Here is a 16,405-nt window from a genome sequence, read left to right on the forward strand (position 1 = left end):
GTGTTTTCCCGGGCCGCAATTTTCTGTCACTTTACTTTCTACTTTTCTTATATACTTTCCCTGGATACCTTTATCCATATTGAGTTGCCACTTATAACTTATATGTGGGTAACTTCTAAATACATATCACTGATGCAGACATCATTCTGAACTTTACACCTGTCTACTTGATGGCCTATAGAATATCTTCCTTTTAAGATCCCATTGGTGCCGGGCGCGGTGGCTCAAGCCTGTAATCCTAGCACTTTGGGAGGCCGAGACGGGCGGATCATGAGGTCAGGAGATCGAGACCATCCTGGCTAATATGGTGAAACCCCGTCTCTACTAAAAAATACAAAAATCTAGCCGGGCGAGGTGGCGGGCGCCTGTAGTCCCAGCTACTCGGGAGGCTGAGGCAGGAGAATGGCCGGAACCCGGGAGGCGGAGCTTGCAGTGAGCTGAGATCCGGCCACTGCACTCCAGCCTGGGCGACAGAGCGAGACTCCGCCTCAAAAAAAAAAAAAAAAAAAAAAGATCCCATTGGTACCCCAAAGTTCAGCCACTCTAAACCTATCTCTTCACTTTACTCCAAATCTCCTCCTCCTCCAAAATTCTCCAATTTTTATTAATTTTAATTCGTGGTTGCAATATTTCTTTATTTTTAATGTTTTATTTGGTTGTTTATTCTCAAAGCCCAGTAAACTATAAAATGACACACAATAGGAAATAATAAATGTAAATAAATAAACTAGTAATAACTTATAATTGAAAAATTGTTTTTTATAAGTAGGCCACTCAATTGCCTGTATAGTATTTTAGCATTTAATGCCGTTGTCTGTTATCTATAGGCTTCCTCTCATTTTCAATAGGAAAAGTAAGCATAGTTTATTCTTAGAATCATCTTTTAAACTTAAAACTAAAATCAGATCATGTGTGTGTATATATATATATATATACACACACACATTCTTTTTTCTACAATATAATCCAATGTATAAAATAAGAGGAATATATGTCAGAACATCTTGTGCATGATGAATACATATAATTCTATCAATTTAAAATAAAATAAAATAAATATATGTATAAGATAATTACATACTAAGAGAAAGTATAAAAATTCATTCTGCTGTGCCTTTGAATATACTCTATTTCAAAACTTGCTTTTTAGATTTTAGATTTTTATTTTTTTACTTTGTTATGGATTTTCTCTGCTCATAAAGTAATAAAAGTAAATTATTTTCTCCTTAATCAATGTTTAAATTAAACTGGGCTCCAAATGATCTCAAGGTTTGTTTATTTTTGGTTTAGTTTGTTTACATTTTTGTTTTATCTTGTCTTGTTTCACTTTTCTGCTTTATGTTTAACCTCTCTTCTCTAGCTACTACTTTCCTCAGAGAAAAGTCAAAAGAATTTTTCTTGTTGGTATCCACTCTGCATCAACAGATTTAAGGTCTAACTCTGACTGTCAATACTCGAATTATTATTTATTGACAAGCTACCTTATAATATAGCAAAAACCTCTTTTTATTTGGTGTTCAGATCAATTTCTTTTTTTTTCTCAGTAAATTCATCAATGATAACCAGTTCGGATTAAGTGGAACCTGCTAATTTTCTAGCATCCAGCATCCACATTCACAAATTCAGAATTATATCTTTAAAATAATAAGGATATGGAAAAACATGTGAATTGACTGTTGTATTGATCAACTTTCTCATAAACTTTTTTAGCAACATGTTTTATATTCTGCATAATATCAAAGAGCTACGACACATGGGTGTTTTGATAGTCTGACACTACAAGAGAAAAGCAAGTTCACTGTGAAAGATTATTTACCAAAATGAAACAGTTAAGAGAAGCAGAAAGGGATAGATAGATAGATAGATAGATAGATACATACATACATACATATCTTTGTGCCAGATGTTCCATAAACAACAAATAAATCAACAAATAAATCAATCAATGACAATATTTGTAGAGCAGTAATATTTTTGTTTGCAACAATCTTACTTTATGAAAATCTGAAGGATGCACATATATAAAAGCAATCAAAATGTCCTAATTCTCTGTAAGCACTTGATTTTCTAGAAGCTGCCAAAGTAATATTTGTTAAACTTCGTTAATGTAAACCAGTTCTTGATAGAATGTGTTCAAGATGTATATTTTGTTCTATAATGAGATGTCTGACAAATACCAAAATGTACCAAATAATTTTATTTCCCTGATCTATGTTTCAAATGCCTTGTTTTAATTTGAAGCTTCAAATATTATTTCTTACTAAAATAACATGAAGTTTTAAATTCATGATTTATAAATAATGTTTAAAATAGTATTAGCTAAGGAAAAATATTTGCTGTCTTCATGGAGAAATGCTGGTGTACAGTATAAGCAAATGTTCTTGTCTGAGGAGTTAATTTTTAAATGGTTCCACATTACCCCGAAGGAGATATTATTTTTTCAGACTTCCTTTGTGTTATAAATCTCTCTCCTTAAATAATTTTTGATCCATCTGTTAGGCTAGCTTCTGAATTGCTTGGACAATAAGCCCTGGGTGCAACTGATGAGTTTCTTTGCACGATTTCTTTATAGTTTATGCTACTTTTGAGGGACATGATATCAAGAGACCTAAACTGTGCTAGAATCCCACATTTTGGCCTTTGCCTTCTTATGGTGATGGTCTTTGTCAGGATATAAGCAATCTGAATCCTGTGACTTAGATATTTATAAAAAACCTCTGCCTCTTTTCAGTATTTGTCATGGACAGACACTTAACCTGACTGACAAGATACCAAATCTTCCACTGCCAAATTTCTCACTGATCCTTTCTTTCTGTTCTGGTCAATTTCTGGTAGCTTAATTCTTTTCTGCTGCTGAGAATACAGTTTCCTTGCAAGGCTTTACCTTCATATTTGTGCCTGAAAACTTTACCCTCTTTTCTAGCCACACTCAGTGTCAGTCTGTGGTGCGATAAAGGAGCAGAATACTAAAAACTAAAAATATTCAGGAAAATGGAGAATACAACTTTACAATAATTATATATAGAGAAAGATAACTAAAAGTTTTGTCTAATCTATATCTAAGAACCATTAGAAAATTTATATGGTATATGATTCAAAACAATTTGGAAAATTATTATAAAAGATTATTAACACCCCTATATATTTATTTTAGTTTGCATAGTTTATAAATGTGACATTCTTAATGTCTTGTTTTCTTATTACTTGTATCCTTCTTTTGAATGTAAGCTTCATGAATGTAGAGATTATTTTCCTTACTGTTGAATTCGACAAACCCACAGCTGTGTTTGGTACGTAGTAGGCACTAAATGAATATCTGTTTAATTCATAAATAAAGAGAAGTACATGATCCACCTAAAGCATATTTTTCATTTGACTTTTATATGAGCTAACACATCTGACTTTGTCAATTTCTTCTAGAAAATGAGCTGTGTCTTTCTATCCATAACTGTTAGGGTTGCTGAGACCATGGTGAGGATTAACCAAACTACTACAGTAACGGAGTTTCTCTTCTCTGGATTCCCACAGTTTGAAGATGGTAGCCTCCTCTTCTTCATTCCATTGTTTGTTATCTACATATTCATTGTCATTGGGAATCTTACTGTATTTTTTGCAGTCAAGGTGGATACCCGTCTCCACAACCCCATGTATAATTTTATCAGCATTTTCTCATTTCTGGAGATCTGGTACACAACTGCCACAATTCCCAAGATGCTCTCCAACCTCATCAGTAGGCAGAGGACCATCTCCATAATTGGCTGCCTCTTGCAGATGTACTTCTTCCATTCACTGGGAAATTCAGAGGGGATTTTGTTGACCACCATGGCCATTGACAGGTACATTGCCATCTGTAACCCTCTCCACTACCCAACCATCATGACCCCCAGACTCTGTGCTCAGCTCTCTGCAGGGTCCTGCATCTTTGGCTTTCTTGTGTTGCTCCCAGAGATTGCATGGATTTCCACACTGCCCTTCTGTGGACCCAACGAAATCCACCAGATCTTCTGTGATTTTGAACCTGTGCTACGCTTGGCCTGTACAGACACGTCCATGATTCTGATTGAGGATGTGATCCATGCTGTGGCCATCATATTCTCTGTCCTGATTATTGCCCTTTCTTATATCAGAATCATCACTGTGATCCTGAGGATTCCATCTGTTGAAGGCCGCCAGAAGGCCTTTTCTACATGTGCAGCACATCTTGGTGTCTTTCTGATGTTCTATGGCAGTGTGTCCCTCATGTACCTGCGTTTCTCTGCCACTTTCCCACCAATTTTGGACACAGCTCTTGCACTGATGTTTGCAGTTCTTGCTCCCTTTTTCAACCCTATCATCTATAGTTTTAGAAATAAGGACATGAAGATTGCAATTAAAAAGCTTTTCTGCCCTCAGAAGACGGTTAATTTATCTTCAGATCAATGCTAGCTCATAGGCACCTTTCACTGTGGATGCTACTCTAACCCAATAAACCATATAAATAACATATAATTCATTCATTGTCACACTGATATTTTGTGTCTCTTTATCCCTGTTCTTCCCATGTACATGTATATCCTGCTTTCACATGTCAAATTAAGATAGCATGGACCACCTGTCTAGACTTATACAGGTAGGTAAAAAATAGAAAGGAAATATGAAGTAAAGCCATTAAACATAATTAATATATTTTATGAACATTAATTTATTATTGGTATATAAACATTTTATGTAAATACTTATTATATTACATAAGCATTAATAACAACTATGAATTTATAAAACATAGTAGTTAAAAGAATCAGATCTGTAGAAGACATTAAGGTTTGTATTTCAGTGATGCCACATATTGCTTTGTGACTTTGAACAAGTTGATAATTAATGTGTCTGCATCTTAGTTTTATCATCTATTGGTATAAAAGTAATATATTTTAAAAGTAGGACTTCAAATGCTAATATGAATATTAAATGAGTTACTCCATGCAAGTGCTTAGAATATGCATAACACAGAGCATGTGCAAAGTGTTATCTGTTAATATCATTTGCAACTAATTACTATATTTTGTTATTGATGCTTTAAAGAAATCTTTAGTAAAGAGTGATATATTAAAAACAAAAACTCATACTTAGGAATACTTAGCTATGATTATTATTTATAGTATATTTGTTGTTATTATTTATCTGGAGCTGAGTTGAATTCAAACTTCATTTACTTTGACTGCTTTGGTTGAATAAAATTATTTGGTTAAAAGTAGTCTCCAGCACATTCTGAAGTGATAGATAACAAAAATATATAGCATTTGAACTACATTACTCTTGTTTTCACTTTTGCTGCCTTTAAAATGTCTATACATTGCCACTAGAAATTAATTATCTAAAATTCAGTTTAGATTTGTATATTAAGATAACAGTTTAAACACACATATTTAAATTTTCTTCCTCAAAAAATTCAATGGAAATAAAACAGTCAGGACTAGATGAGCTGTTAGATGACCTAAGCACTGAAAACTGTAAGGATACAGTAATGTACATTAAAATATGTATGAGGTTACCTAAAGATCTTCATGATAGCTATGTAAATACTCTGAAACATTGTACATCACTTTCTTTTTTTATAGGAAAGAAAATAATTTCTATTTATGTCAAAAGTACCAGTTGGTTCTGTTTATTGGACAGTCCAGGAATGAACAAAAATATATATTGAAAAATTAACAGCAAAAACCAAAAATCAAAATTCAATTAAACCAAAGTATTATCTATCCTAGGGAAAAAAGAGTTCCTTCAATTGACCCCCAAAGTTAAAACACTTCCTCAGGTATGAGTACATGAGACCCAACTGAGGAAAATACTTATCTGCCCGGTGTTGGACAAGAAAATAGGGGAGGAGAGCCTAGATGTTAACTGGATGAAATTCTACATAAAACTGATAGAAAAAAATAATTAAAGTTTGAAAAAACAGAAATTGAGAACCATACTGTCCTTGGGAAATCTGGGTAGAGAGAATGGAGCCAAAATACATGTGAAATTTCCTAGTCACAATGGAGTTATCCCCTGAGCTGTGTTCAGAGAAGGGCATGAAAAGTAAATCTTAAATTTACAAGCCAGAGAAGTGAGGAACTACCCAGGTAAACTGAGGCTACTAAAGCAAAATGAAAAAGCACAACTTTTTAGCACAATAGCAATAATCTATAACTAATATTGAACTTCGTGGCAGATATTTCCGTATTTGCTATGCACAATTAGATATTTGACATCTTGTTTTTTTTGTATCCAAATATATCCTCTCCTCTCTCTCACACACACAAACACAGACTGTCTTCTTTAAAAAAAAAAATTTTACTTTTGCCATATACCATATGTATTAAAATCATTAATTTTGTCAAATGCATAGCCCGATAAGTAGTTGGATTACTATAGTTAAAGAGAGAGAGATTGAGAGAGACAGAGAGGTTTGGGAATTGAAAGCCAATGCTCTTCCATTACATAGACTAACTCTAATACACAAACCATTAAAATGTTTCCTATTTAAAATTTTGATGAGATTTGTGAAGATAGCTATCAGAAAAAAATGTTGGCAAATGAAAACTACAAAATTTAAAATACAATGGAGACATTGAAGAATATATTAAATACTACAGAAAATTAAATTAATGATTTGTAAGATTGCCTGGAAGATATGTCTCAAAATTTAGAGAAGCCACATAAAGAGCCAAATATTACATGCAAAGAGAAAAAGACATATATGGATAATGCATTAATAGATACTACAGAGCAAAATGTGATTATGGGAATTCTAGAAAAAAACAAACAAAACAGAGGAAAATAATAATTAAAATTAAGGGAAAATATTTCTGAGCTTGAGAATGCTTGAGTCATGGGATCAAAAGAGACTGTTTTATATTATACAAAATCATTGGAAACACAATGTGGTCTATTGACATTTTTGAATTTAAAAAAACTACAAGTTAGATAACCAAAATAGGCTCCCAAATCATAAGAAGAAAAGTTAGACAAAACTCAGAAAGTATGTCTTCCTATTTGAAAACTTGATACGTATTTCCAGAAGAAGATGACATGATAAAAGTAATTAACTTTGAAAAAAATGAGAACTTTGCGATTTCAACAGATCGGTGGATGAAGCACATGATATAAATAATACTCTTGTAGAAAAGATGAGATATTGATCTTCAATAGAGAAGTCAGCAGAACCAGTGTGAGTTGTTCAAGGTAGGAAAGACCCATACATACTCACGGAATGAGAAAAACAAAAATAGACATGGTTTCCTCACTTTCTTCAGTACTGGCACTAAATCCCCAGTGACATGTTTATTATGAAATGGCCTTATTGTCTGTAAAATAGCTTTTCAAGGTGATCTTCTGGTGTCAGTATATTTTCTTCAAGGCTTTCCAAATCTGTGTATTCATGTAAGAAGGCCAGAGCCATGTCAAAACTGCCCTTTGCCTAGTACACTGGTAGCCTCAAGAACAGCTGAGACAATCATGAAAGTGCTGGAGAAAGAAGCTTACACATTTGGGAAGATGAGTACAATCAGCAAAAATATGTATATATTTATTGACAATTTTGATCTGAAAATCTAACAAAAGGAGAGTAAGAGGGGAAACTTTCTGTTAATTAACCCCATGAGGTGATTCACTTCAGTGCAGTGGAGGGGAAGAATCCTCCACAGAGCCCGGTTCCGCTTCCTGTTATTCCCTGGATGCCCTGTGGAGACTATAAATCCCTTTTTGAAGAGGCTGAAGCAATATCAAGGATGCAGAGACCCGGGCAGACTGAAGAGTCCCTGTATCTTTGGAAAGGTGAGTGTAGATGACTCAGTCATAAAGAGACCGAATTCACTCACCACGCATAATCATCATCATAATCGTCATTTCATAACCTGAAGACCTTATTATTGAAGAATTTAGAACTTTGAAAAAGTGTGGAAGGCAAAGGTATTCATAGGAGGAAGCTCTATTCAGTGTGGTTCTGGGCATGGGTATATATGAAACAGCATGCCACATTTATAATGCCATTTTGTGAGATCATCTAGTCAAGACTTGATTGGGGCTCTCATTAGAACTGAATTGTCATACTTCCCTTTTCAAACAGTCCCCAATTTTCTTTGTTCACTTATTCATGGCTGTCTTGTGCACTTAATTAGAATTGTACCAAGTGGCTGAGTTTCAAGTTAATTTATTTGATACCTACCATCTCTACATATTAACGGTCGTAGTCACCATGTTGTAGTCACTATGAGGGATAAAAGACATTCACTGTCCTGAAGGAGAGACCCATATTCTAGAGAAGGTAAACAAGTAAGTTGATGATGGATCCTGACGAACGCTTCAATACAGCATAATGGCATTCAACACTTCCAAGTGTTTCCTATATTCCTGACACTAAGGTTTTAAAATACATTTACACGTATTGGTAGAGGCAGTCAACTGTATGTAGGTTAGAGTGTGTCTCTAGAGATACAGTGCATAGATTTAAACTCTGACTTTGCCCTTCATTAACTGAGAATTTCTGGACAAAGAACTTAACCTGTTTGTGCCTAAGTTTTCTCCTCTGTAAAATGGGGATAATCATTTCTCCTTATTGGAGCATTAAAAGCATGAGGTGAAAAATATATGCAATGTGCTTGGAATAGTACCAGCATTAGTGAGGCAATAATACCATATACTATACCATATACCATAATACCATATACTATACTATACAATTCTATTGTTATTATAAAATGTTTAGTCATTCTTAGGACCTCATTAACCCGTGTTAATATTTTCTCAGTTTTACAAATGAGATATTAAAGGCATAGAGAAGCTAAGTAACTTCATGTTAAGTCACAGAGCTGGTAAGCCATAAAGAGAATTTAAATGATAGCAATTTTTCCTCTGGCATCTAGACTTTTAACCAGCAGTATATATTGCTTTTGCATGAAGAGAGGGTGCAAAGGAGGGAGGGGTATGTTACTTTAAAGTCAGAGGAAGTAGTGCAAACAGGAGGGATCTGTGATTTTAGAAAGCAACATGAACAATGGGATTGTAGGGGAGAGAGGAGTGGGAGAACGTTAGCAGGTGAAGTTACAGAGAGTTAGGAGTCAGATAGTTGGTGTGAAGCTTATGAAAGAGAGATTGGTTAGAGAAAAACATTTAGAAGCATTAGTAGTTAAATCCTGTAAGTGGATGAGATCACTAAGGAACATATAAAACTATAAGAGGTTGAAGTGGATGATAGGAAGCTGTGGAAAATAAACTCTTGGGAAAGAGTTTAAGAAAGACAACAAAAACTAATATAAGAGAGAAGAGGCAGAATGAGAAAGAAAATACAAATAAAAATAAATAAAACAGAAGCAAAAGTCAAAGCTAGAACTGCCTTTAAAGCCATCTGGGCATCACGTCCCTTGAGAATGGAGTCGTGGAAACAGAGGACTAAAGTCTCAAGCAGGAGTAAGGAAAAGTGTCAAGGACCAGAGAGGACTGGATAGTTTCCATTTGTAATTAGCGGGGCACTGATGAATGTGATCAGAATAGTATCAGTATAATGCTCAGGAGGAAGCGCACAGCAGTGTTAAAGGAGAACAAGAAATGCAGTGAGGTAGATTGTATCACTCTTTCCAGAAGTTGCCTGTCAAACACTGTCCAAATCTTTCTGCAAGTATTTACTAAATCCTACAGCATCCTTGTTAGATGGGTACTATTTTTAATCCCATTTTGCAAATGAGTACCTGAGACTCTGAGATATTAAGTAATTTTCCAAAAGACATATAGGTAACAATAGACTTAGGATTTCAATGTCAACTTCAGGTTTACATTGTAACACCTTAGAATAGAGATTTTCTTTTTTTTTTTTTTTTTTTTTTTTTGAGACGGAGTCTCGCTCTGTCGCCCAGGCTGGAGTGCAGTGGCGCAATCTCGGCTCACTGCAAGCTCCGCCTCCCGGGTTCACGCCATTCTCCTGCCTCAGCCTCCCGAGTAACTGGGACTACAGGCGCCCGCCACTGCGCCCAGCTAATTTTTTCTATTTTTAGTAGAGACGGAGTTTCACCATGGTCTCGATCTCCTGACCTTGTGATCCGCCCGCCTCGGCCTCCCAAAGTGCTGGGATTACAGGCGTGAGCCACCGCGCCCGGCTTTTTTTTTTTTTTTTTTGAGACGGAGTCTTGCTTTGTGGCCCAGGGTGGAGTGCAGTGGCCAGATCTCAGCTCACTGCAAGCTCCGCCTCTCCTGCCTCAGCCTCCCTAGTAGCTGCGACTACAGGCGCCCGCCACTACGCCCGGCTAGTTTTTTGTATTTTTTTTTTAGTAGAGACGGGGTTTCACAGTGTTAGCCAGGATGGTCTCGATCTCCTGACCTCGTGATACTCCCGTCTCGGCCTCCCAAAGTGCTGGGATTACAGGCTTGAGCCACCGCGCCCGGCCAGAATAGAGATTTTCAAAGAGCATGTGCACAATGGCCCAGTCGGATAGGGAAAGAACATAATGTAACTTCTATGATGTTTATTTGTATTCATACATTTTACTTTTAAAATTTATTATATAAGGTACACATATATAATTTTGTATTATTGTGCCATAATATAGTAAATGTGTATAACTTATAAATGCAAATACTCGTATTAGAAATTAAGCTAAAATAAAAATAATTTTAACTAGTTTTTTTTTTTTTTTTACTGTTAAAACATTTGGAGACCCCTATTTCTGCAGTTGTGCCAGTAAATAAGATGTACAACTAAACAACTTTGAGGAATAAGAAGAACTACCTTGAAGGTTTCTTTTTTTCTGACTTTAAACTAGTGTACATATTGTCCAATGTTTGACACAAAAAAAATTTTGATATGTTTGATATGAAAAAAATCGAACATTGGGCAATATGTACACTGGCTTAAAGTTAGGAAAAAAATGAAACCTTCAAGGTAGTTCTTATTCCTCAAAGTTGTTTAGCTGTACATCTTATTTATTTTTTTCTCTACCTTCTCATGAGCTGGACTATGCCCTCTCTTCATTCACAGGTAGCCCTACTTGGAAATATGGAGAGCGGAAACCAATCAACAGTGACTGAATTTATCTTCACTGGGTTCCCTCGGCTTCAGGATGGTAGTCTCCTGTACTTCTTTCCTTTACTTTTCATCTACACTTTTATTATCATTGGTAACTTATTAATCTTCTCTGCTGTAAGGATGGACACCCATCTCCACAACCCCATGTATAATTTTATCAGTATATTTTCCTTTCTGGAGATCTGGTACACCACAGCCACCATTCCCAAGATGCTCTCCAACCTCATCAGTGAAAAGGCGGCCATCTCCATGATGGGCTGCTTCTTGCAGATGTATTTCTTCCACTCACTTGGAAATTCAGAGGGGATCTTGCTGACCACCATGGCCATTGACAGATACGTTGCCATCTGCCACCCTCTTCGCTATCAAATGATCATGACCCCCCGGCTCTGTACTCAGCTCTCTGCAGGTTCCTGCATCTTTGGTTTCCTTATCCTGCTTCCTGAGATTGTGATGATTTCCACACTGCCTTTCTGTGGGCCCAACCAAATCCATCAGATCTTCTGTGACTTGGTCCCTGTGCTGAGCCTGGCCTGTACAGACACGTCTATGATTCTGATTGAGGATGTGATTCATGCTGTGACCATCATCATTACCTTCCTAATTATTGCCCTGTCCTATGTAAGAATTGTCACTGTGATACTGAGGATTCCCTCTTCTGAAGGGAGGCAAAAGGCTTTTTCTACCTGTGCAGGCCACCTCATAGTTTTCCTGATATTCTTTGGCAGTGTATCTCTCATGTACTTGTGTTTCAGCGACACTTATCCACCAGTTTTGGACACAGCCATTGCACTGATGTTTACTGTACTTGCTCCATTCTTCAATCCCATCATTTATAGCCTGAGAAACAAGGACATGAACAATGCGATTAAAAAACTGTTCTGTTTTCAAAAAGTGTTGAACAAGTCTGGAGGTTAATACAGAGCCACAGGTTCCCTTCCTTTGCTTTTTTTTTTTTTTTTTTTTTTTTTTTTTGAGGTGGAGTTTCACTCTTGTTGCCCAGGCTGGAGTGCAATGGCATGATCTCAGCTCACTGCAACCTCTGCCTGCTGGATTCAAATGATTCTCCTGCCTCAGCCTCTCTAGGAGCCAGGATTACAGGTATGCACCACCCTGCCCAGCTACTTTTTATATTTTTAGTAGAGATGGGGTTTCACTGTGTTGGTCAGGCTGGTCTTGAACTCCTGACTTCAGATGATCCAACCTCCTCGGCCTCCCAAAGTGCTGGGATTACAGGTGTGAGTCACCATGCCTGGTCCCTTCCATTGCTTTAATGTTTGTCTAACAGATTAGAACATGAGATTACTCTATACCTAGTGCTTTGTCATACTGAAATTTCTGTCATCCTAATTATTTTCCCTATACCTAGAAAAAATATTTATACTCTCTGTGTCATCATTGTAAAACTTGCTGTGCATATCATGAGGAACCTTATTTTGTGGATGAATAACTGTAGTGTCTTTCTTCTGAAATGCTGTGGTTAAAGAAAATTTGTTTGCCACTTTAGAGGGTTAGAACTATAGAGCTTGCACTTCAGAAGTTGACAATGTGCTCTGAGGTAGTATGTCTTTATTTAGGTAACAGATCTTAGAAAAGTTTTTTTGTTTAATTATGAATCATGGATTACCTCACTGGGTTTTTCCAGAAATAGAGATCTAAGAAAAAGCCAAAACAATATTTAATTAAGTTTTATCTTTATTTTTAGTGATGTAGTTACCTATTCATTAGAATAATTATGTTTTTAGTAAGATTAGATTATTAGTACTGCCACACATGTTTAAAAGAAAACTACAATATAGGATACTATTTACAGTAATATACTTGGTTTCCACAAATATCAATTTTAGTTATTGTTTGCCCTTTCCAGAGTTAAACATCTTCACTTTCTTTATTTACAGTAAAAAAATCTTTGGTGTATTCATTGTATGGTAGTGTCAAAAACATATGACTCATTTAACTTTTTGACTAATAAATTAAAAAACTTTCCTCTTCTTTCCATATTTACTAACATTGCCTTAATTTAATTTTCTATAATTATTTATACATCATTATTATAATTATCTTTAAAAAATACAGTAAAATTTTTAAATGAAGACAGTGATTTTATCTCACATTTGAATTTTCTTCTTTATCAATCCAATAAAATGACCAAACCTTACATTATATTAACTTCTTAAAGGCTTTAAACCCAGAAAAGATAATAATGATTCTCATTTTTTATTGAGTGGTCCAGCAGTGGTCATATTAACATGTGAACACAAAGAGAGAAAACATAAAACAACCCTTTCCAACATGTATCACATTACTTCCCCTAAAAAAAAACCCCTGAAAAACCTATATAAATCCTGACAAACAGAAAAGAGTGACTTCAATAGACAAAATCTAAATGGTTTCCTGAAGACATAGTGCAGATAAAATAAAATTCAAAGGAATTCAATAGAGGCAAGGAAAGGGCCTATTTAGAAGACAATTTGAAGTAATCTTTTCAGCAGGTGTTGGAAATTCCAAACTGAGAACAACTTGAATGGCTATGGATGGGGAGGTGGAAATTTATGAATATCTGAAATATTTCTAGCATATTAGGTGAGGAAGTTGCTCACCTAAATATTTGTTCCCTAGTCTTCACCTGGTGGATCACATGCTATGTAAAGATGGGCTACCCTAACTTCAAAAGTTCTAGTTTGGGTTCCCATAGCCAACAGAGAAAAACATGCACATTGGTGATTCTTCATAATATAATTTGACTATATTATACATTTTTCTGAATGAATTAGAGCTCTAATGTAACAAGGAAACCAATAAATTTTAAAAAAAAAAAACCTGCTGTTAAAAGCAGCTGAGAAAGGGGAGATGGCCTTTCAATTCTATATGACATTTTAACCTGTTTCCTTCCCAATCGTTTTAAACATGGTTCATATTAATCATAAATAAAGAAAACATAAACTTACACCAAAAGACTTGTACTTGACTAAAGGTTGCAGTTCATGGCTTCACGGTGGCCTCCTCAGAAAATGTATTATTTTCTCATGGGAATTTGAACCTGCTATATTATCATTCCCAAGTTTCCAGCAACATGATTTGAAGAAGAGGATGGACCAGGGGTGCTGGAGAATCCACACAGAGACCACAGAGTGCAACTTCTACCCCAGTGGACACGTTTAGGAACTGTCCTCACAAGTACCTGCATACATAGTATCCAAGCAATTTAGCCCAGACAGAGAGAGAGAGAGAGAGAGAGAAAGTAGGAGGGAGACAGGAAGGAGAAGAAACTTGTTTCTTTCCCTTCTGTGACTAAAAGATGTTACAGGAGGTATTCACAATGTCTTATATAATTCAACCAGAATAGTTCTTCTTCTATAAGAATTATCAAACAGAAAATTAGCCTAATTAAAAATATTTTTTTGGAGGTGATATTGCTATATATCTGAATAAAAACCATCAGCATTTACAGTGACCTTAGGGATGCCCTCATTAGTTTAGTTCTTTAAACAGACCCCAAAAGAGGGAGGGTGTAGCAATTTGTGCTTTCTCCTCTCAAAAGCATATTCATAAGCCAGAGAGGTGCTTGCTTACTTCATGATCTAACCTCTCAGTATATGATTAGAAGACCAACTCAAGGGTAACTTGCCCCTGAAAATCCCAATTATCTATTAAAAGGTAAATCCATTATATCTGCATTCTTTAAAAGATTGTAAAGCAAACCAAAAGGAGAAAACCAAGGAGAATTCATGTGCACAACACACTATATTTCTGACCAGCAAATATTCGTTTGGAAAATGTTAAAATATTAAAACATGTAAAGCTCACCTGAACCCAACCTGCTGAGATTGCATAAATTTAATATATAGTACTTATTATCCGAATCTTAAGATATTCTATTGGGTTGTATATACTTTTATACTATATTGCATAAAATTCTTGAGACATTTTCATCAAGAGATTAAGATCTACAACTCTTTATCGTGATCAATTGAAAACATGATTTTGAAAAGAAGTTACCTATCAGGTTTTAATGTTTATATATTCTTTTTGCTTGTTTTGAGGGTATTTATGTCCCCTAAACACCTTCCCAAATGCTTTGTGTATATATATATGTGTGTGTGTGTTTGTGTATTTAGCATGTGTCATTTGGAGATTTGTGTGTGTGTGTGTGCGTGTGTGTGTATGAAAACTACATTGAAAAGTGCATTTTCAGGTACATGATGCACCTTTGGACACAGGCTAATGTAATTTCTAAAATGAATATGTTCTGTTAATAATACCAAATCTTTAGCCATTAATCACCCTAAGCAAGAGTCACAAAAATAATTTTAAATATGTAATGAAATCATAGAGAACTTTTACTATTAATACATGAAATAAATTAGTTTGTGATGGCAAAGTTAGTGATAATAAAAAAATTACAGAATATAAAAATGCAATGGAAGAAGAAGAAAATGGAGTACTCCAGAAAAATAAACTAGAGAGTTAGAATTTTGACTTCAGAAAGTATGTAAAGCTCAAAAAAATAATAAATAAGGTGCCCTATCCAGATTGATGATAAAAAAACTAAATCCTAGAAATGCAATATTAATGAAATAGGTGTTCCAGAAAGAGAAGGCATGGCCGACTGAGGAGAAAACCAAAGTGCTGCAACAGTTAGCAATAAAAAAATCACCTTAAAACAAAATCAGACAACTGTGTATGCTTCTAACCAAAATAAAATAGCTTGTAGACCTAACTTTTCACCGAAAATAATGAGGAAGCTGAATAAAATAAGATTAAACACTGTTTGGAGATATTACAGATAGAAACACTACAGACACTTAATCCCCATAGACATTGGGGGTTATAATTCAAGACAAGATTTTGGGTGGGGACACAACCAAACCATATCAAGCTTGCGTTAGGTAGTTCCTTCCCTTTCAACACTAAACCCATATGAAGCCATTCCCAGAGAGCCACTGGTTCCGATAATGAGAACATGTAAAGCTCACCTGAACCCAACCTGCCTGAAGCCTGGTCCCTGGGGTCCAGAACCCAGAGACTAGAGCCTGAGGTCTAGCCTTATCCTGTTGCCTCTGACTTACAGATTTACTAACACAAAGCTAATTAATTGTTGTTTTAGTACCCATGTGTAAAACACTTGATAAGTTACTATACTCAGTTACGTGTATACTTCATTTGACAATGTACCATTCTGAGATTGCATAAATTTAATATATAGTACTTATTATCTGAATCTTAAGATATTCTATTGGGTTGTATATACTTTTGAATTGTATTGTTAGTTAATTTTTAAAACAATTCCATCATTTTCAGAAAGACTATCTGTGTCAAATGTGTTGTTATTTAACCAAACTCTCTGCTCATTTATATGATAGAGTTTTT

General features: G+C 35.3%; 2 protein-coding genes across 2 annotated transcripts; both read left to right on the forward strand.

Moving 5' to 3' along the window:
- Positions 1 to 3,423: 3,423 nt before the first annotated feature.
- On the forward strand, positions 3,424 to 4,425 carry LOC103223776 (olfactory receptor 6K3-like). Its single transcript, XM_037999804.2, has 2 exons — positions 3,424 to 3,471; positions 3,529 to 4,425. Exons 1-2 carry the CDS (start codon positions 3,424 to 3,426, stop codon positions 4,423 to 4,425), a joined length of 945 nt encoding a protein of 314 aa, XP_037855732.2.
- A 3,332-nt stretch (positions 4,426 to 7,757) lies between these two features.
- On the forward strand, positions 7,758 to 12,803 carry LOC103223777 (olfactory receptor 6K3). The gene is made up of 2 exons (XM_007976608.3): positions 7,758 to 7,794; positions 10,988 to 12,803. Exon 2 carries the CDS (start codon positions 11,006 to 11,008, stop codon positions 11,951 to 11,953), a length of 948 nt encoding a protein of 315 aa, XP_007974799.3. The 5' UTR covers positions 7,758 to 7,794; positions 10,988 to 11,005; the 3' UTR covers positions 11,954 to 12,803.
- Positions 12,804 to 16,405: the final 3,602 nt, after the last annotated feature.

Source organism: Chlorocebus sabaeus, chromosome 20 (assembly GCF_047675955.1).
Source record: "Chlorocebus sabaeus isolate Y175 chromosome 20, mChlSab1.0.hap1, whole genome shotgun sequence".
Lineage (NCBI taxonomy): Eukaryota > Metazoa > Chordata > Mammalia > Primates > Cercopithecidae > Chlorocebus > Chlorocebus sabaeus.

What these genes read in the sequence shown, in the direction of transcription:
- LOC103223777 (XM_007976608.3), top strand. Translation starts at nt 11,006, where the DNA reads ATGGAGAGCGGAAACCAATCAACAGTGACTGAATTTATCTTCACTGGG.
- LOC103223776 (XM_037999804.2), top strand. Translation starts at nt 3,424, where the DNA reads ATGAGCTGTGTCTTTCTATCCATAACTGTTAGGGTTGCTGAGACCATG. An exon ending in TTAGGGTTGCTGAGACCATG is followed by an intron (nt 3,472 to 3,528) that starts GTGAGGATTAAC and finishes GGATTCCCACAG; the next exon opens with TTTGAAGATGGTAGCCTCCT.